We start from the raw sequence: 20,336 nt of genomic DNA, 5'->3' as shown, positions 1-20,336 counted from the left end.
TTATTATTTATTCCTTATGTCTTTGTTGCCTTTGAGGCTTTGCAGCATAATTTAGAGAGTGACAGAAACACAAACATCCTTTGTTCGACCGACCTAACATTAAAAGGAAATAAAAAGACTATCACTCAAATATAGCATAACAGGAAGTAGAAGAGGAATATGTGAGCTAGAGCTTATCTTTCTCTCTGAACCTTGACAGAGGGATTCACAGTGTGTTTCTCAGACCCACATCATCGCCCTGCTTCCTGATCCGGCTCCTCTGGACCAGAGTCTGCTGTACCTTAACCTGTCCTTCAATGACCTCACTATCTTCACAGTGGAAGTGAGATTCCTTGTGAACTGAGACAAACCACAAGCATGTCATACCGAATTACAGGGGCTTATTTTAGAGCCTATTTATTTGAAAAGGGTCTTCTGAATGCATGTCGCAAAATGGCACTGCAATTCCATGGCAAGACAACGTCCATGTCTCTGGGAAGTATGTATATAGCCAAATATGTATTTCCCCCACTCTCTTTAAACAGGTGTATGAGCTGCAACAGTTGGTGGTGCTGAAGATGAGAGACTGCCCCATAGAGGAGATTCATACCAACATCCACAGACTCACCAGGCTCAAGACCTTTATCATGTCCTTCTGCAAGAACACCTCCCTGCCATCTAAGTAAGAGCCACAATGTGGAGCTCCAGTGTTGGGAACCTGTTATACACAGTGTTATAAACCTACCCTGCTGTCAGAAGTCTCTGTTGGTGTCCCAGATCTGAGTCCTGTGCTGTTTGTCCTACCTACAGACTATACCAGCTGCCCTCTCTGCAGTTTATAGATGTCTCCTACAATCTTCTCTCATCCCTAACCAATGGCATCAGAAAACTCAGGTACAGTCCAGCGAAGGCAGTAAGGTTGCAAATACCATAATATAGAGCTTTTCCCAAGATCTTACATTGTGTGGGGGTAACTCACCCATTTCAACACCTTTGTATAGTACCCACCTTGTGTTATTATTGTACCAGAACACCTCTGGCTGCAGGACTCTGGAGTACCTGAATGTGTATGGGGGAACCAGTTGCCTGGCCTGCCCTGTGGTGCCCTGCGCCTCTCCCTCACACAGCTCAGGATGTCCCAACTACATGCACCCCTACTTCTGGAAGAGCTGCACCTGGAACTGCTAAATTACATTTACTTTGATACTAAGTATATTTAAATCCAAATACTTTTAGATTTTTACTCAAGTAGTATTTTATTGGGTGACTTTCACTTTTACTTGAGTCATTTTCTAATAATAAGGTATCTTCACTTTTACTCAAGAATGACAATTGGGTACTTTTTCCACCAATGCATATTTTAGCCATCAAGTAGCGTGTAGCTTTAATTCTGACATCCTATGTAAACAACGACATATGGACCAATCACATACACTCACCTCAAAAGTCAGCGCTACAACTACATCTGGTGTCAAAGTTTGTGTTGTCAAGATGGCTGGCCATGCTCATCATCATGCGACTTCATCAGGTAATAATCATTAAATAAATGATGTTGCTTTGTTTCTAACACCTGTCGTAGTAAATGCAGATCGTAGTTATCTTAACCTTGCAGTTATTGCCAACAGAAACTGGCTATATGAAGAAAGAACAAGTGACAGTCATAGATAGATAAAGTTAGCTAGTTAATAACCATATCTATGACTATAAAGAAAGAACAAGTGACAGTCATAGCTAGCTAGTAGCCATATCTATGACTAAAAATACATTTTAAAACCGGAGTTCATTGTATCGACATAACATTGTCAAATACTGGTGTTAAATTCATAGCTAGCTAGCTACTGAGAACCAGTCAGCCAGCCACCCACCATGGTGTTATCGCTAGTAGTATAATTCTTCCTGTCTTTAAACAGATTAGTATGGGCAATGGTGCTGCCACGCATGTATCTGAACTTGGTGCTGACGCTGCTTCTGTTTCTACTGGCCATGGGTGTCGGAATGTGGCTGCAGAGGAGTCGGAAAGCACGCCTGGCTCAGCACAGCTCCCCAACGGTGGCCTTTTCCCACCCCTACTGCAATGCAGAAGGGGGCGGGGAGCGTGTGCCCTCAGAGAGCTTCAGAATAGGTAGTTTTACACTGTCTGAGCCTATTTTTAGATTTTAATGCATTCATAGAGTGCTCATGATCTTCATAACCTGTATTTTCCATTACTTAATCTCCTGATGTGTTGAGTTGTCTCTTCTAAATCAAATCTAATTTGATTTGTCACATACACATGGTTAGCAGATGTTAATGCGAGTGTAGCGAAATGCTTGTGCTTTTAGTTCTGACAATGCAGTAATAACCAACAAGTAATCTAACTAACAATTCCAAAACTACTGTCTTATACACAGTGTAAGGGGATAAAGAATATGTACATAAGGATATATGAATGAGTGATGGTACAGAGCAGCATAGGCAAGATACAGTAGATGGTATCGAGTACAGTATATACATATGAGATGAGTATGTAAACAAAGTGGTATAGTTAAAGTGGCTAGTGATACATGTATTACATAAAGATGCAGTAGATGATATAGAGTACAGTATATACGTATGCATATGAGGTGAATAATGTAGGGTATGTAACATTATATTAGGTAGCATTGTTTAAAGTGGGGCGGTAGTCGTTTAGCTCAGTTACCTTAGCTTTCTTGGGAACAGGAACAATGGTGGCCCTCTTGAAGCATGTGGGAACAGCAGACTGGTATAGGGATTGATTGAATATGTCCGTAAACACACCGGCCAGCTGGTCTGCGCATGCTCTGAGGGCGCGGCTGGGGATGCCGTCTGGGCCTGCAGCCTTGCGAGGGTTAACACGTTTAAATGTCTTACTCACCTCGGCTGCAGTGAAGGAGAGTCCGCATGTTTTCGTTGCAGGCCGTGTCAGTGGCACTGTATTGTCCTCAAAGCGTGCAAAAAAGTTATTTAGTCTGCCTGGGAGCAAGACATCCTGGTCCGTGACTGGGCTGGTTTTCTTCTTGTAGTCCGTGATTGACTGTAGACCCTGCCACATACCTCTTGTGTCTGAGCCGTTGAATTGAGATTCTACTTTGTCTCTATACTGACGCTTAGCTTGTTTGATAGCCTTGCGGAGGGAATAGCTGCACTGTTTGTATTCGGTCATGTTACCAGTCACCTTGCCCTGATTAAAAGCAGTGGTTCTCGCTTTCAGTTTCACGCGAATGCTGCCATCAATCCACGGTTTCTGGTTAGGGAATGTTTTAATCGTTGCTATGGGAACGACATCTTCAACGCACATTCTAATGAACTCGCACACCGAATCAGCGTATTCGTCAATGTTGTTATCTGACGCAATACGAAACATATCCCAGTCCACGTGATGTAGATACCCACACATCTCTGTTGTTGTGTACACCGGTGACCAAGGTGTCACGGGGGAATAGATTCGGGAGGGTGCCACGACAATGATTCAACATCAGCTTGCCTCGTCCAGTGACTTTCATATTCCTGAAGAACCGTATTTTGCTTGAGGATAGCTCCTACCCCCACTTCACCCTGCTGGGGCAGAACATGGACACCATGTTCCTGGGCTGGGAGACCCTCACATCCTTTAAACCAGACCTCTATATGGACTCCATGGGCTATGCCTTCACCCTGCCTATCTTCCACTACCTGGGAGGACGCAGGGTGGGCAGCTATGTGCACTTTTCCACCGTCAGTACTGACAATAACCTGCCCAGGGACTGCGGTTGAAAATTAGCCGGCTGGCTAAAACCGGCTCTTTTACTGAAACGTTGATTAATGTGCACTCTCCCTGTAAAAATAAAATAAACTCAATAAACTCAAAACTCAACATGCTTTCTGTGGTGAGAGGAACCCCAGGTCAGTACTGCTTATTTGAATTACATAAAGCATATTGGTATTGTTATTAATTGTGATACTGAAGATAATGTGCTCTTTAATAGTGTTTTTGTTATAGGCCTAGTTATCAAATTGATTTTCCTCTGCAGTATTTGTAATCATCCACTCTCTCCTACAAACCCAACAGGTTCAACAATGCAGACTACATCTCTACTAACCCTGTCCTTAGTATGGCTAAGGTGATGTACTACTGTGCCTTCACTCTGATCTACGGCCCAACTCAACCTGGACACTGGGCCACATCCCGGCTCTGTGGCGCACCCCCAGCCGCACCGGCGTGGTCTACCCGCCCTGTGACGTCCGTTCCTTCATTGACATGCCATTGGAGGATGAGGTGAAAGGGGAGGTTATCAGAGACAGGAAGTGCCATTCGATAGTGTCCGTGGGTCAGGTCAGTTCTGACCAGAAAAGACCATCGGCTACATATAAGGGCATTTCAGAAGCTTCTGGAGAGGAAAGGGGCGAGGGCGGGAGTCTCAGAGACTGGTGTTGATTGGTTGCTGCCATAACCAGGAGGATGAGGATAGAGTACTGATGCTAAGGGGTTGTGCCAGGAGCTGGGTGTGACTGGCAGGGTGGAGTTTAAACTCAACGCTTCCTTTCAGGAGCTAAAGAGGGAGCTGATGGATGCCACCATTGGCGTGCACACTATGTGGAACTAGCATTTTGGTTTAGGTATTAATCTTATCTCTACCATGTTATCTTTTAGACAAGTATTGTAAATGCCAAACTTGTGATCCTTGTCCCTACTCTGCCTCCTATTCTCTTCTGTCTCAGGTGTAGTAGAATGTATGGCTGCAGGGACTCCTGGTTCACAAGTCCGGCTGCCCCAAGCTGGACATCGTGGTTCCCTACAAGGGTGGACAGACTGGCTTCCTGGCCGACAGTGAGGAGAGTTACGCCACCGCCATGGAGACCATGGAGATCAGACCCTGTCGGTGGCGGCACGATGAAGATCCGGCGGAACACCCGGCGGTCCGTTCACCGTTTCTCAAACCATGAGTTTGACTCTAGCTTCCTGTCTTCCATGGAACCTCTGATGGGAACACAGCAGCGATGAAGGAAGACCAATCACTCCCACCTCCGACTGAAGCCCCAGGCCTGATTGGTCGAATCAATTTGAATGTTGGAACGCTGATGGTCTATCGGAGCTTGGCTGGCTTTATTAATATGAATAAATAAGGATGCTTATCTTACCTGCTCTGTCTTGATAGAGTTACAGTGAAGTAACGTGGTGGGCATTCTATTTATACATTTACACTCAAAAAGCATTTGATCCTGAATAGAGGTTTCTGTACTGGTTTCACCTGTGAAGAATGACCAAATATCATTGTGCTATTTTTTTACTGTGTGATTTTTATTCCCGCCCTCTGTAAGGGACCATGGCTCAGAAATGTTACTGATTTAATGTGCAGAAAAAGTAAATATACAAGTTTTATTTTGGAAAAGTACATGTATTGTTCATATGTCTGATGAATAAAACATTCAACCTTGTGTTGTATTTTATTATTTTGATTTAGTCTTTAGAGGTTGCTCCATGTAACAAACATTTTCAACACCCAAATACTTGTCTGCCTGCTTGTTATACTGCCACCCTGTGGCAAGAATAGGTAGCACCAAACTAACCTGCAGTTTAAAAAAATGTAAGGCAGGTCTACTAGGTTAAAGTTTGGGCCAAGTGATACCTATTTTTGCCACAGGTTGGCAGTGAAGGCTGCTGAGGTGAGGACGGCTCATAATAAAGGCTGCAATGGTGCAAAATCATGTATTTGATACCATTCTACTCCAGCCACTACCATGAGGCCGTCCTCCCCAATTAAGGTGCCACCAACCACCTGTGACGTCTACTTATAGCCAAGAAAACAATATATGCAAGTTATGTTGCTGAAAATTATAAAGATAGCTTACTCAAACTTGCTGTTTTTTGTAGAAAATAATCCATTAACAAGGTCCTTGTCATCGTTTCACTTAAATCTCAATAATATGAACACTAATTTTCTGGCTGTTGCTTCTTATTGGCCTCACAGTCCTCGTCTGAAACCTGGGTATTCCTTGGTTGCTCTGCCCGAGTCTCACACCCTGCAGCTTGAGTCTGAGAGGGTTTACCCTCTATGGAGGTGTAACCAGTGGGCTCTATCACAGGGTGTATTTGCTGGAGATCTACAGTTTCCTGACTGTCTAACTCTATTTCCCCCACTACTCCATCTGTTACTCCCTCCTCTTTCACACTCTCTCCATCCTCCATTATAAAAAGGTTCATCATTGACTCTGCCACCTCCTCTCTCAGCTCATCTTCAGACTCCTCAAAGTTCCTGAGGAAGGAGAGATTGAAAAATGTAGGAAGATTGAAATGTCATAAAGGTTGGCCGAGTAACACAAGCACATTCATTGTCAGCATCAGCCCAGTGTCACACTCACGTGTCGTCATCATCTGATCTGGGCTCTAGACGCTCCTCGTCCATCTCCACATCTGAGTCTTCATCCTCCTCCGCTTTTTCCTCTGTTTCGGCTCCCTCTTTCTCTGGCTCCTTGGCGCGGTCTTTCTCAGTCAATGGTTCTAAGAGGGAAGGAGAAAGGTGTTTAATGGCTGTGCTCTTGTATTTGAGAATTCTAGACCTGGGGAGAATCTCAATTGCATACTCCTCGCATCCTCTCTCCTCGCCTCCTTCTCAAAACCCAAAGCCAGAGGTCCCTTCCATGTGACTTTCTCAACCAATGGGTTTCGAGAAGGCGAGGAGAGAGTATACAATCGAGATTCTCCCTATCAATCTAAAACCCTTGGGTCAAGTCTAAGAGGAGTCTGACCTGGCATTACAGAGTCCAGGGTGGAAGTCAGCTCAGCCTGGCCCAAAGCATGGAGCAGGGTGTTGGGGGGACCCTCTCCCCACGATCTCCTCTCCCTTATTGCATTCCCTTCGAGATCTGCAGCATCACCTGGGGGAAGGAAGAGAGTACAGTACTGACCCTGCTGAACACTGACACTAAGGGAAGATCTCAATTGGGGTGTTTTTCAACTCCTGCGTCCTCTCTTGAGGAGAGGCGGCAAGGAGAGGGAAAGTGGACAAAAATGCACTTGTATGAAGTTAGACTCTCCTTCTCCAATCATGTGTCATCAGGAAAATTCCATATACAGGGTGGAATCCCAAAATAAATGTGTACATTCGTAACACTATTTAAGTTAGTTGTTCAAGACATTTTATAGATTAAAGGATAAGTAGCGTATAGTTTTTAAAAATGTTTAAGCTTTCCTCCTGCAAGAAAACAACAGCTGATTCAAAGGGCGTGTGGCGGATTAAAAAAAAAACATCCACACTTGCCGCTGGGAGGATACTCTTGTGGATCCTTTGGCGAAGTAGGTAATTGAGGAGGGTAGCATACTCCTCGGTTCGCCTACTAACGAATTGACACTCCCCTTGACCACTTATCAGTTTCTGGGACACGAAGGACAGAGGACAGAGGAGGGATTGGTCCTGGCCGCTTCAAAACCCATTGGAGGACCGCTGGCTTTCTCATCCAATGGGTTTGGACAAGGAGACAAGGAGAGAGGATACGAGGAGTATGCAATTGAGATTCTTCCATTGTGTCACTTCCACTCACCCAGTTCAGGCACAGCCATGGTGGTACACACTGATGACACGTCCATCTCAGCCAGGGCATCCAGTAGGGTCTGTGGTGCTGCCTGGCCCCACCCCTTCCTCACCTTTGACCTGGGTGTGCCTTCATCCTGCCCTGCCCCCAATCCTGCCCCGGACCAATCCCTGTGCCTCAGCTCCTCCCCTGCCTGGAAGCTCAGGGTCTGGTTCAGTGGGTCCACCTCCCAGACAGACAGACACACAGACACACACACACCGGGTAAACGGTGAGATGCTTGAGAGCCCCACCATTGTCCTAAGTGAAGTCACACACCACGTTGAAATGAACATACTCACTTAGGCAACATGGTAACATGTCATCTTTTACCTCGTCTTTCTCGTCTTCCTTTTTGTCCTCCACTATTCTCTCCTCATCCCTCTTCTCCTCTTTTTCTTTGTCTTCATCCTCTTGAATCCTTTCATCATTTAACTTGATCTCAAACATGATAGCTTTCTTGTCTTTGTGCTTCTTCTGTAGCTCTCTCCTCTCCAGTCTGTTCTCCTGCCTGATCTGTCTCAGGGCTCCTTCAATGTCCTAAATGTTGCAGATAGAAATTTAAGATACAGGCCTGAAATGATTATTTATTGTGAGAGACTTCTGTTTTACACAATCCATTTCTATGTGAACGTTCGCAATAAGCCCCTTGTCTTACCTGGTCAGTTTGGGGTCTGTCTCTGTCCTGGTCTCCATTATGTGTTGGTGGCTCTATGTGTCTGGGCTTCTCTACCAGGTATGTGCCTGGTTTCACTTGTGGCTGGGGCTGAAAAGATATGTCTGTTCTGTTAATATCAATGTCATTGTATAGACTTAAATGTTGGAAAAATCTGTGTTTGGTACAGTGAGAATGGTATTAGAAACATGCCGTGGTGTTATGCAGATAGCACGTGGTTATGATAAAGAATGGTAGGGCATAGGGAATGACAGAGAAACCTTTACGTCAATATGTTATTGTGTTTACCTCAGCATCAGCTCTCATTCTGATATCTCTCATCTCATTATAGTATTGCTGTCTGATGTGCTGCAACTTCCGTAGATACTCCTACACATATAGACATGAACCTGAATGTTTGACAAATAAACAATAAATCACGTATTCACTTTTCCGCACCTTCTCCTGCCGTTCCGTCTTACCTGCTGCCCATCCTGCCTCCTGTCGTGAGGTGTGGGTGGGTGTGCAGGTCGCCCTGCCCCCTGGTCCTGCTCAGGCTGTCTGTAACGCTCAGCGTCTGCTGTGGATGGCCGCAGGCCCTGGGGGGGAAAAAGGGAAGGGCCAGGGTTCATATTTACAGATATTACAGTTACAATACATCAGCAGCATGTCCAGGTTGTCTAGTATTTAACAGAAGCCAGCAAACAGCTGGCTGTTTCAACACAATACAGCCTGAGACCCACCAGCTGTTTCTCTGCCCTCAGCTTGTACTGGTTGGCCTCCTGTCTCCTCTGGCGGTATTCATCATGAGCAGCAGCCACCCTGAAGGCAGAACACACACAAATTAACAAAAGCCTGCAAACCCTGTATCTCGCAAGGACCAGGTTTGAAGAACACTTCATTATTCTATAATTATGGTTATACTTGAATGAACACTCACAATTGATAAGGTTCTGGGCGATTCTCTCTGTCATCATAGCGCTCCACAGGTCTCTCCTGAACCACCGGAGGATGACGAGAGGGAAGAGGAGGACGAGGAGGTAGAGGAGAGTATCTCCTCTGGATGGCGTCCAGCTGGGCATAGTAGTGGTCATAAGGGTTGACTTCAGCCTGACCGTCCCACCTGGGGTTCTGTTGACCGTATTGTCTGTCCACTGGAACCCTAATCTGTGCTGCTCGTGGATGAAACGGCTGAGGAACAAAAACATAAACCCAAAAGATAAGATGGAACAAGATCAAATGGAATTTCAGTGGTACAGTTCTAGGAACATGCTTTCATGTAGTAGCTGTTATACAGTAGTAGGCTACTGTAGGAGTAACTGATTTAGTTGTTCTTTAGACAGGTGAGTTACTTTGTGCTGTGGCATGACTCTGGTAGGGGGTTTCCAATTTGGTTTGGGGGACGGTTTCTTCACCGAGGGCCCAGGCTTCGACCGAGGAGGAGGCCTCTCTGAAACTCTGGCTTTGGGGACTATGTCTGGACACCAACAGAGGATGAAAAAATGGAAAGTTACAAAAAACAAAAAGGAGATACATACAGTATGCAGCTAACAGATAGGAGGTAAATCATTGTGATGAAATATCACAAGCTACAGGACTGTTTTGTAATCACAGACTGGAATGTGTTCCCGGGATTCCCCCGATGGCACTGAGTACACCACATCAGTCACTGGCTTCATCAATAAGTGCATCGATGACCTCGTCCCCACAGTGACCGTACGTACATACCCCAACCAGAAGCCATGGATTACAGGCAATATCCGAACCGAGCTAAAGGGTAGAGCTGACGCATTCAAGGAACGGGACTCTAACCCGGAAGCCTATAAGAAATCCTGCCTTCTGACGACCCATTAAGCAGGCAAAGCGTCAATACAGGACTAAGATTGAATCGTACTACACTGTCTCCGATGCTCGTCAGATGTGGCAGGGCTTGCAAACCATTACAGACTACAAAGAGAAGCACAGCCGCGGGCTTCCCAGTGACACGATCCTACCAGACGAGCTAAATTACTTTTATGCTCGCTTCGGGGCAAGTAACACTGTGTGATCACTCTCTCTGTAGCCAATGTGAGTAAGACCTTTAAACAGGTCAACATCCACAAGGCCAGACGGATTACCAGGATGTGTACTCCCAGCATGCGCTGACTACCTGGCAAGTGCCTTCACTAACATTTTCAACCTGTCCCTGACTGAGTCTGTAATACTAACATGTATGACCACCAAAGTCCCTGTACTCAAGAACACTAAGGCAACCTGCCTTGTTCTGGGATTTAGGCAACCTGCCTAAATGAATACCGACAGGTAGCACTCAAGTCTGTAGCCATGAAGTGCTTTGAAAGGCTGGCCATGGCTCACATCAACACCATTATTATCCACAGATGATGCAATCTATTGCACTCAACACAGCCCTTCCCCACCTGAACAAAAGGAACACCTATGTGAGAATGCTATTCATTGACTACAGATCAGCGTTCAACACCATAGTGCCCTCAAAGCTCATCACCAAGCTAAGGACCCTGGGACTAAACACCTCCCTCTGCAACTGGATCCTAGACTTCCTGACGGGCCGCCCCCAGGTGGTAAGGGTAGGTAACAACACATCCACCACGCTGATACTCAACACAGGGGCCCCTCAGGTGTGCGTGCTCAGCCCCCTCCTGTACTCCCTGTTCACTCGTGACTGCATGGCAAGGCACGACTCCAACACCATCATCAAGTTTGCCGATGACACAACAGTGGTAGGTCTGATCACCGACAACGATGAGACAGCCTATAGGGAGGAGGTTAGAGAACTGGCAGTGTGGTGCCAGGACAACAACCTTTCCCTCAACGTGATCAAGACAAAGGAGATGATTGTTGACTACAGGAAAAGGAGGACCGAGCAAACCTATTTCCCCTCAGCAGACCGAGAAGATTCGGCATGGGTCCTCAGATCCTCAAAAGGTTCTACAGCTGCACCTTCGAGAACATCCTGACTGGTTGCATCACTGCCTGGTATGACAACTGCTCGGCCTCCGACCGCAAAGCAGTAAAGAGGGTAGTACATATGGCCCAGTACATCTCTGGTGCCAAGCTTCCTGCCATCCAGGACCTCTAAACCAGGCAGTGTCTGAGGAAGGCCCATAAAAATGGTCAAAGACTCAAACCACCCTAGTCATAGACTGTTCTCTCTCCTACTGCACGGCAAGCGGTACTGGAGCGCCAAGTCTAGGTCAAAAAGGCTTCTACCCCCAAGCCATAAGACTCCTGAACAGCTAATCAAAGGGCTACCCAAACCCCTTTTTTCCGCTGCTGCTACTCTATTATTATCTACGCATATTCACTTTAACTCTACCTACATGTACATATTACCTCAATTACCTCGACCATCCGGTGCCCCCACACATTGACTATGTACCGGTACCCCCTGTATATACAGTTGAAGTCGGAAGTTTACATACACCTTAGCCAAATACATTTAAACTCAGTTTTTTACAATTCGTGACATTAAATCCTAGTAAAAATTCCCTGTCTTAGGTCAGTTAGGATCACCATCAGAATAATAGTAGAAAAAAATATTTCTTTCAGATTTGATTTCTTTCATCACATTCCCAGTGGGTCAGAAGTGTGCATACACTCAATTACTATTTGGTAGCAATTGCCTTAAATTGTTTAACTTGGGTCAAACGTTTCGGGTAGCCTTCCACAAGCTTAGCACAATACGTTGGGTGAATTTTGACAGAGCTGGTGTAACCGAGTCAGGTTTGTAGGCTTCCTTGCTCGCACATGCTTTTTCAGTTCTGCCCACAAATTGTATATGGGATTGAGGTCAGGGCTTTGTGATGGCCACTCCAATACCTTGACTTTGTTGTACTTAAGCCATTTTGCCACAACTTTGGAAGTATCCTTGGGGTCATTGTCCATTTGGAAGACCCATTTACGACCAAGCTTTAACTTCCTGACTGATGTCTTGAGATGTTGCTTCAATATATCCACATCATTTTCTTACCTCATGATCCCATCTATTTTGTGAAGTGCACCAGTCCCTCCTGCAGCAAAGCAACCCCATGGTGTTCTTCGGCTTGCAAGCCTCCCCCTTTTCCTCCAAACATAACCATGATCATTATGGCCAAACAGTTCTATTTTTGTTTCATCAGACCAGAGGACATTTCTCCAAAAAGTATCATCTTTGTCCCCATGTGCAGTTGCAAACCGTAGTCTGGCTTTTTTATGGCGGTTTTGGAGCAGTGGCTTCTTCCTTGCTGAGAGGCCTTTCAGGTTATGTTGATATAGGACTCGTTTTACTGTGGATATATATAATTTTGTACCTGTTTTCTACAGCATCTTCACAAGGTACTTTCCTGTTGTTCTGGGATTGAGTTGCATTTTTCGCACCAAAGTTCGCTCATCTCTAGGAGACCTTCCTAAGCGGTATGACGGTTGCGTGGTCCCATCGTGTTTATACTTGCGTACTATTGTTTGTACAGATGAGCATGGTACCTTCAGGCATTTGGAAATTGCTCCCAAGGATGAACCAGACTTGTTGAGGTCTACAAAAAAAATTCTGAAGTCTTGGCTGATTTCTTTTGATTTTCCCATGATGTCAAGCAAAGATGCACTGAGTTTGAAGGTAGGCCTTGAAATACATCCACAGGTACACCTCCAATTGACTCAAATGATGTCAATTAGCCTATCAGAAGCTTCTAAAGCCATGACATAATTTTCTGGAATTTTCCAAGCTCTTTAAAGGCACAGTTAACTTAGTGTATGTAAACTTCTGATTCACTGGAATTATGATACAGTGAATTATAAGTGAAATAATCTGTCTGTAAACAATTGTTGTAAAAATGTCTTGTGTCATGCACAAAGTAGATGTCCTAACTGACTTGACAAAAATATATTTTGTTAACAGGAAATGTGCGGAATGGTTGAAAAACTAGTTTTAATGACTCCAACCTAAGTGTATGTAAACTTCCGACTTCAACTGTAGGCTCGCTATTATAATTTTACTGCTGCTGTTTGATTAATTGTTACTTTTGTTTTTTATTTTCACATTTTTACTTAACACTTACTTTCTTAAAATCTACTTAAAGCATTGTTGGTTAAGGGCTATTCAGTAAGCATTTCACTGTAAGGTGTTGTATTCGGCGCATGTGACAAATAACATTCGATTTGATTTGACATCATTGTGATGTTGAGTTGGCATACCCAGACAAGCCAAAGTTGCTATAATGGTACCATAACAATACAGGTGCCAGAATTGACGTCAGCACTGGCATGCTTCCTATTAGAATGACAACATCTATTGCCATTCACCAGATGATTGTACTCTGAGAATGAGAGACACGGCTGAAGTCATTTACATTTCATGCCCAGCAATCTTTGAACTGTGCTCACAGTTCAGTTCTGTGTAACTGGTTTTGATGCCAAGAGTTTTAGTGAATGTATTCTGATGACGATGAGCAGATATCGGAGAGAATGCTATGACCCTGACCACCAGGTGGTGTAACTGACAACACTTCATCACAGCTACTGTGAAGCCAAGCCTATGAGCCAAGCCTATTTAAGTAGGAAACTTTGTTGTTGGGTAATGTGTGGCTGAAACCATTCTGAGAAAAGCTAATGATTATGTTAAGGGGATGTTTGGACTCAGACAGAAATACAGCAATACAATCTTTTCACTTATGTCCCTTAAGCATGTGTACCGGTGATCTGTACTGGTGCGGCCCGCACTCTAGGTAGTGGGCCTGCAGCTCTCTTTCTGTGCAGCACTGTGTGGCTGAATTCCTCCTCAATGACCTAGAAACACCCAGAACAAAGTAAGGAAACAGCACAGGACATCCTGAAGTTAACACAATAATACAATAACACACACACTGTACATGTTTATTTTACTATCCTTGTGGGGACCAAACAATTCATTCCCATTCAAAATCCTATTTTCAGTAGCCCTTAACCTAACCTTAACCTAAACCTTGACCCCAAACCCTTAACTCCTAACCCTAATTCTAACCCTAATTGTAACCTTAACCATAAACCTAACCCCTAAGGCTAAAATATGTTTTCTTGAGGGGACTGGCATAATGCTCCTTGTTTTATTATCCTTGTGAGGACTTCTGGTCCCCACAAGGATAGTAAAACCAAAAACACACACACAAACATGCAAGCTAATAATATCTGTTATTGACAAGAAGTCACAAGACTTCTATAAAGTGTGAGTAGTTAGGACATTTGGGTTGTGCAAGTTTTGTTTAACCGTTTCAACCCAAAAATATTTCAATGTTCATTTCCGTAAACAGAAAGTCACCCCTCTGTTTATAATTATCTAAGCCTAAGGGGGAACGTATAGAAAGGTAACCGGCCGAGCCTCCAGTCCCTTTCTTTGTACCCTAGTAGTTACCTGGGGGTCCAGGTGTTTGCTGATGTGTTTCTCCAGGAAGGGCCGTTTGAGGACAGAGTTGACGGAGGGCCGGTCTCGCGGGCTGACCTTGAACAGCTGAGTGACCAGCAGGCGCAGGTCGTAGGAGTAGCGGGTGGAGACTGGGTTATAGCGCCCCCTACAGATCTTCACTACCAGCTGCCTCAGGCTGTTGCCCTCAAACTGCAGGTGGAGAGAAATACTATTGAGATAGTGTGGCTTTGAATTGCATGTGCATATGTGTGTGCATTCGTGTGTTTGTCTGAGTGTGAGTGCGTGTGAGTGTGTGCATTTGTGTGTTTGTAGCAGTGCTTACTGGATGTCTGAGGGTGCAGAGCTCATACAGGACACAGCCCAGAGACCAGATATCCCTGAGGAACAGAGAGAACCAGTCAAAGATTGCTGTTGAATATAAGAGCAATCATTATAAAATGCACAAGGATACTTTGCAGCTGTGGTAATGGTGGATGACAGTTTATGATATATATGATGATCTGTGAACTATTCGTGATAGAGGGGAAATTACACATTAAAATGTATGTGACAGTAAAACTCAGGGAGCGCCCTCTCTATCCCAGCTCTAGAAAGCAGAACAATAGCTGCCTAGACAAAGTGTGTATGTGTGCTTAGTAATGGAGGGAGGACACCCATTTCAGACTAGCCAGAATGAGAGTATGATGGAAAAAATGGTGGCGTTGTTGCAGCCACATGGCTGATTGATCAGGCAGCTAGCTAAGGCTCTAAAGTCCTGTCTGCTTGCTTCACTGTTTACACAAACAAGTTCCAACACGAAATACATTACGTCACACAATGTTTTGATTGCTCAGATGGAGCAAGGTGTTTGCAACACAACAGTTATGGCCATATACTGAATGAACGTGTTAACTTCTCCCCACAGTCAGTCAGTGTCTCATCAGGTAACATATCACCATATTAGACACCGCCGACATATGTTATTGGTAGAAAGTAACACAGGGTCTATTTTTGGGTTGTCTAAACACATAACAGCATAACAGGAAATCCTGCGGGTGTGCTAGGAAGAGGTACAGTAGCTCATTTAATCAAAACACAACACTGACATTTTGGCTTTTACTTTTGCAGGCCAAGACACTGGATGAATCAACGTTGTTTCCACATCATTTCAACCCCAAAAATCTATGTGATGACAAACTAACTGGATTTCGTATTTTTTTCAACAGCATGGTGATTTTTTTGTTGTTGATTTCATGTTGCATTCATGTTAGACAACTCCAACAAATGTAAATCAAAACTAGACGTTGAACTGACGTCTGTGTCCAGTGTGAGGCTGTGTGTGAATAAGAGAGAAAGACATCGGTAGAGTGAGAGAGAGAGAGAGAGAGAGAGAGAGAGAGTAATAAAAAGAAGGGATGATAATATGGTACATACGTTTTGTTATTGTACGGTCTGTTGTCACAGATCTCAGGAGACAGGTAATATGGCGTCCCAACACAGGTCCTGGCTAGCTCCATGGTACTAGCCAATCACATTCATCAGAACATAAATATACATGAGTTGTAATACACAATGTAACAGTATGGTTGTGGAATGTGGAATGTTAATAACACGGTTTGGAACATGTCCTAGCTCTCTGTAATCAGCAGCTGTTATGGAGAAAATACCAGTAGTCTCTTTCCTGGCTGTGAGTCTTCTGCCACTATCATAGAAACTCACTTGTTTAACATTCTTGCAATGCCAAAGTCTCCCAGCTTGGCTTTCATCCCCTTCATGGTAAGGAATATATTCTAGAGGAAAGCAATACAAAAACAAAACAATGATCAGGTAGATCAAGTTGTTATAAGTGGTAACTGTGCTTTGATATCTATGTGGCTTTTGTCTGACTATGACAGCTGTCTAATACCTGTGCTTTGATGTCTCTGTGCAAAACCTTCCTGTCATGGATGTGCTTCAGTCCCAAACAGATCTGTACAAACCAATCCACTATCTGAGTGGGAACAAAATAGTTTACATGAGTATTTCCTTGAACCTTGTGTTTGTGTGTGTGTCTCAGTGGAGGCTGCTGAGGGGAGGACAGCGCATAATAATGTCTGGAATGGCGCTAATAGAATGGCATCAAACACATGGAAACCATGTGTTTGATGTATTTGATACAATTCCACTCATTCTGCTCCAGCCATTACCATGAGCCAGTCCTCCCCAATTAAGGTGCCACCAAACTCCTGTGGTGTGTGTGTGTCTGTACCTGCTCCTCAGTAAACATAACCCCTCTTTGCATACTGATCTTCTTCATCAGATCTCCTCCATCACAGTACTCCATCACTATGTACAGGTTAGTGCTCTCTGTTTCAGACAGGATAAACTGATCAACATCACACACAAGCAAGCACGTACGCATGTATGCACACACACACACAGACATATTGACTGGATACAAACCTTGAAATGATTTGAAAAAGGTGACAATATTTGGATGCTTCATCTTTGCAAGCAGCATGACTTCCTTTTTGGATGCTTCCTTTTCCATAGGTGACATCTATGAATGACATTGCAACAAAAAAGGGGATGGAAATTCTCATAACAAATTCCTGGCCTACTGGTTAAAACAATGCAGTTGGCTGTGTAGAGGCTTGGTTATGATTTGATGAGCATCACAGATAAGTCTATGGTTGGTACCTTTCTGAGGTTGATCTCTTTGACCACGCACTGGCTCTCACCACCCCAGTGTCTGTCCCTGTCCAGGGCCAAGAAGGCCTTCCCAAATGCCCCCTCTCCAATCTGATGGACCACCTCATACTGGTTCATAACACAACAGCTGAGGAAACAGTGGGAGAAACTTAGGGGTTTTGAAAACACACACCTATCGTCATACATTTACAATTCATCCTTATGTGTGTTCTCAGAAAATGAGACCTCTAAGTGCATGAACTTGTATAATGCAATTTCACACACACGAGAATGGTTTGGATTTCATATGCTTAATTCACCACGCCACATTTATTTATAGCAAGACGTGATGGCGGGTGATAGCAGTATTCCTGTCATTGGTTGGGGATAGGATGGATCAGATGATACCCACAAAATCAGCTGCCAAAACGCCAGGACAGCATGAGCCCGTTACCATGACGACAGATACACAGAGCCGATTGCATGTCTGCTAGCTAGTTTACTAACCTTCTTTGGTGTAATATTGGGCTTTACTTTACATTAAAAACAAACAAACAAAAGTGGTACTTACCAAGACGACACGTTCCCTTTCAAATGTACATTTGTGGGAACACTGTGTGGTGATGTGTTTTTTTCAACAGAGTTAAATCTAACCCGAAAAGTATGTTGACAAAGATGGCAGAATGCACAAAAAAGCAAAGTACTCTGGGACTTGTAGGCAATGTCTTCAATACAATTGTCTACCTGGAGCCAAATACTAGGAGTGTCATATTTCAAGGGCTAATTATTAGAGAGAGAGATTTTATGGCATTGTTTGTTACACTTCTTTCAATGGAATATTCTGGCAATGCTGAATCAAATGTTTAGCACTGAGCAAAATTACCAACACCGAAAGCACACTTCATTGAGATGGATTAGGTAACAGGAGCCATCTAAACTAGTGGTGTCAAGAGCCTGAAATGTATCATACATATATCCTCAGTGAATTCAGTTATTATTACACTGTTAATGAGGGACAAATGTGTTCCAATGGTCGACACCACATTATAAATATCAATACACACCATGATGACATGGTTATGCATCAATGATTGATGGAATGTATATTAATAATGCAATTCTATCTTTAATTTATCTTTGACTGGTAATCTGATATGGGTTTGAGGCAAGTGCAAAGACAAGTCACTTTTTAACACTTGGTATGGCAGCTGAATTTTTTAGGCTTATTCAAGGCCAAGGGATCATATGGCTGTTACAAGATTAGCCTATATCACACCCAAAGTTGAAATGCAAGGGAGTGTGTTTGTGCTCCAGACCAGTCAGTGGATAAGGTGCAGCTGGACCAACTAATGCCAATGTAAGTTATACCCTATAGCCCAGGCCTGCGAGCAGAAACACAGGACACTAGCTAGCCATAAGGCCTCTACTGTATGTGGGATCAGTGACTCTTTAGGAGGCATCAGACTCATAGCACTCCATGTAATCCCCTGCATTACCAGCATCTCTGTGGTCTGTCAACAGAGCTGAGCTCTCCCACAGGGTCAGTGGAGGGCCAGCCCTCTGTGTGCAAATGTGCTTCACAGATTCCTCCTCTAACTGGGAGCAATGTTCCCATAATGCAAACATGGAAACACGTACTGCCCGAAATACACACATGCACATCACTTTAGATTCTAACCTGTACTGTGCCTTTTCTTAACAAAAATGAAGTCATACTGAGATATTTTGAACTTCAATCTATTTGATGTGATCCTTATGAATACATATGAATACACAAGCCACAAGACTTGACCAGGCTTCCCATCCCTAAACTGTCAGTGCAGTGGATCCACATACATAAGAGCTATTCAATCATTCATCCTTTCTGGTGTGAAGTGACAGCAACCATTCAAGAATATCAGGCAACAGAATTCAAAGAGCATATTCCATGAATCAGTGACTCAGAGCAGGCCTCATAAATTTATGACAGGAAGCCTTCCTACTCTGGGCTGACAGCCTTATTGATGGCTGGCATCTCCCTCCTCACAGAGGGAACTAGCTTACGACAGGAGTCTAACGACTGCTATATCGGTCTCTTCTTGTCGCCTGTCTACGTGTTCCCCTGCCATCTGTGTGTGTGTGTGTGTGTGTGTGTGTGTGTGTGTGTGTGTGTGTGTGTGTGTGTGTGTGTGTAGAACAGGGTGATAGAAAAAGCAGGATGTTCTTGAGATGGGAGTGGAAGTCACAGAATTTTGATAATTCTGAGAAATTAAAAAAGATTGTCCCAACATGGACTAACTAAAATGAGAGAAAGTAAGAATTGGTTATTCAAAACAATATCAAAATGGTGCTCACAAAAGCATATGTACTCTACATGCTGTAGAAAAATCTATAGGACCCTCATCACCTTGAGTACGTCGGTGTGAAGGTGAACATGCAGAACCCATCTGGCATCTCTCCCATGACACCCTTCTGCAAGGTCCAACTCATTAGGATCTTAACCAGAGATATTTCCACTATGATCATATAACAGGGCTTATAGTTATAGTACACGTCAATTGATAGCTATCAGAGATGAGACATACTGCTATGGGAGCAAACGTAAGCAAATGCAACCACACAAAATAGACTGCATACAGTGAAGAGGATCCAATGACAACAGAGGCGAAGCCAGCATGACTACATTCAAACAAGTGGCAAATGTGTTCACATAGGGCTGACATAGGGACAGGAATGGATGAGGTTGCCAAATGTAAAAGAATGAACATGTGTATTAAAAGGAAAGCATCTACACTCCTACAGTGCATTCGGAAAGTATTAAGTCATCTTGACTTTTTCAACATTGTTATGTTACAGCCTTATTCTAAAATTGATTAAAATGTTGTTTTTTTCTCCTCATCAATCTACACACAATACCCCATAACACCAAAGCAAAAACAGGTTTTTAGAAATGTTTGCAAATTTATACAAAAATATTGAAACTGAAATAACACATTTACATAAGTATTCAGACCCTTTACTGAATACTTTGTTGAAGCTCCTTTGGCAGGGATCACAGCATCCACACCTGTATTTGGGGAGTTTCTCCCATTCTTCTCTGCAGATCCTCTCAAGCTCTGTCAGGTTGGATGGGGA

The 20,336-nt window shown here is 43.9% G+C and overlaps 1 protein-coding gene and 1 pseudogene across 1 annotated transcript; one reads left to right on the top strand and one right to left on the bottom strand.

The window, feature by feature from the left end:
- The first annotated feature begins 1,385 nt into the window (after nt 1-1,385).
- Nucleotides 1,386-5,394, top strand: LOC115129359 (GDP-Man:Man(3)GlcNAc(2)-PP-Dol alpha-1,2-mannosyltransferase-like; annotated as a pseudogene).
- LOC115129353 (serine/threonine-protein kinase Nek5) lies at nt 5,322-17,891 on the bottom strand. The gene is made up of 21 exons (XM_029659604.2): nt 17,794-17,891; nt 17,232-17,370; nt 16,995-17,091; nt 16,801-16,898; nt 16,459-16,542; nt 16,272-16,342; nt 15,987-16,073; nt 14,896-14,950; nt 14,562-14,762; nt 13,867-13,960; nt 9,535-9,659; nt 9,123-9,373; nt 8,926-9,004; nt 8,665-8,781; nt 8,492-8,572; nt 8,186-8,293; nt 7,861-8,067; nt 7,498-7,714; nt 6,706-6,834; nt 6,319-6,457; nt 5,322-6,212 (listed from the first exon to the last, which is right to left on the bottom strand). The coding sequence occupies exons 2-21, from the start codon at nt 17,358-17,360 to the stop codon at nt 5,891-5,893; spliced, it is 2,691 nt and encodes an 896-aa protein (XP_029515464.2). The 5' UTR covers nt 17,361-17,370; nt 17,794-17,891; the 3' UTR covers nt 5,322-5,890.
- Between the last annotated feature and the right edge of the window lie 2,445 nt (nt 17,892-20,336).

This window comes from Oncorhynchus nerka, linkage group LG1 (genome assembly GCF_034236695.1).
Source record: "Oncorhynchus nerka isolate Pitt River linkage group LG1, Oner_Uvic_2.0, whole genome shotgun sequence".
NCBI lineage: Eukaryota > Metazoa > Chordata > Actinopteri > Salmoniformes > Salmonidae > Oncorhynchus > Oncorhynchus nerka.
This window is presented reverse-complemented; position numbering and strand designations above follow the sequence as displayed.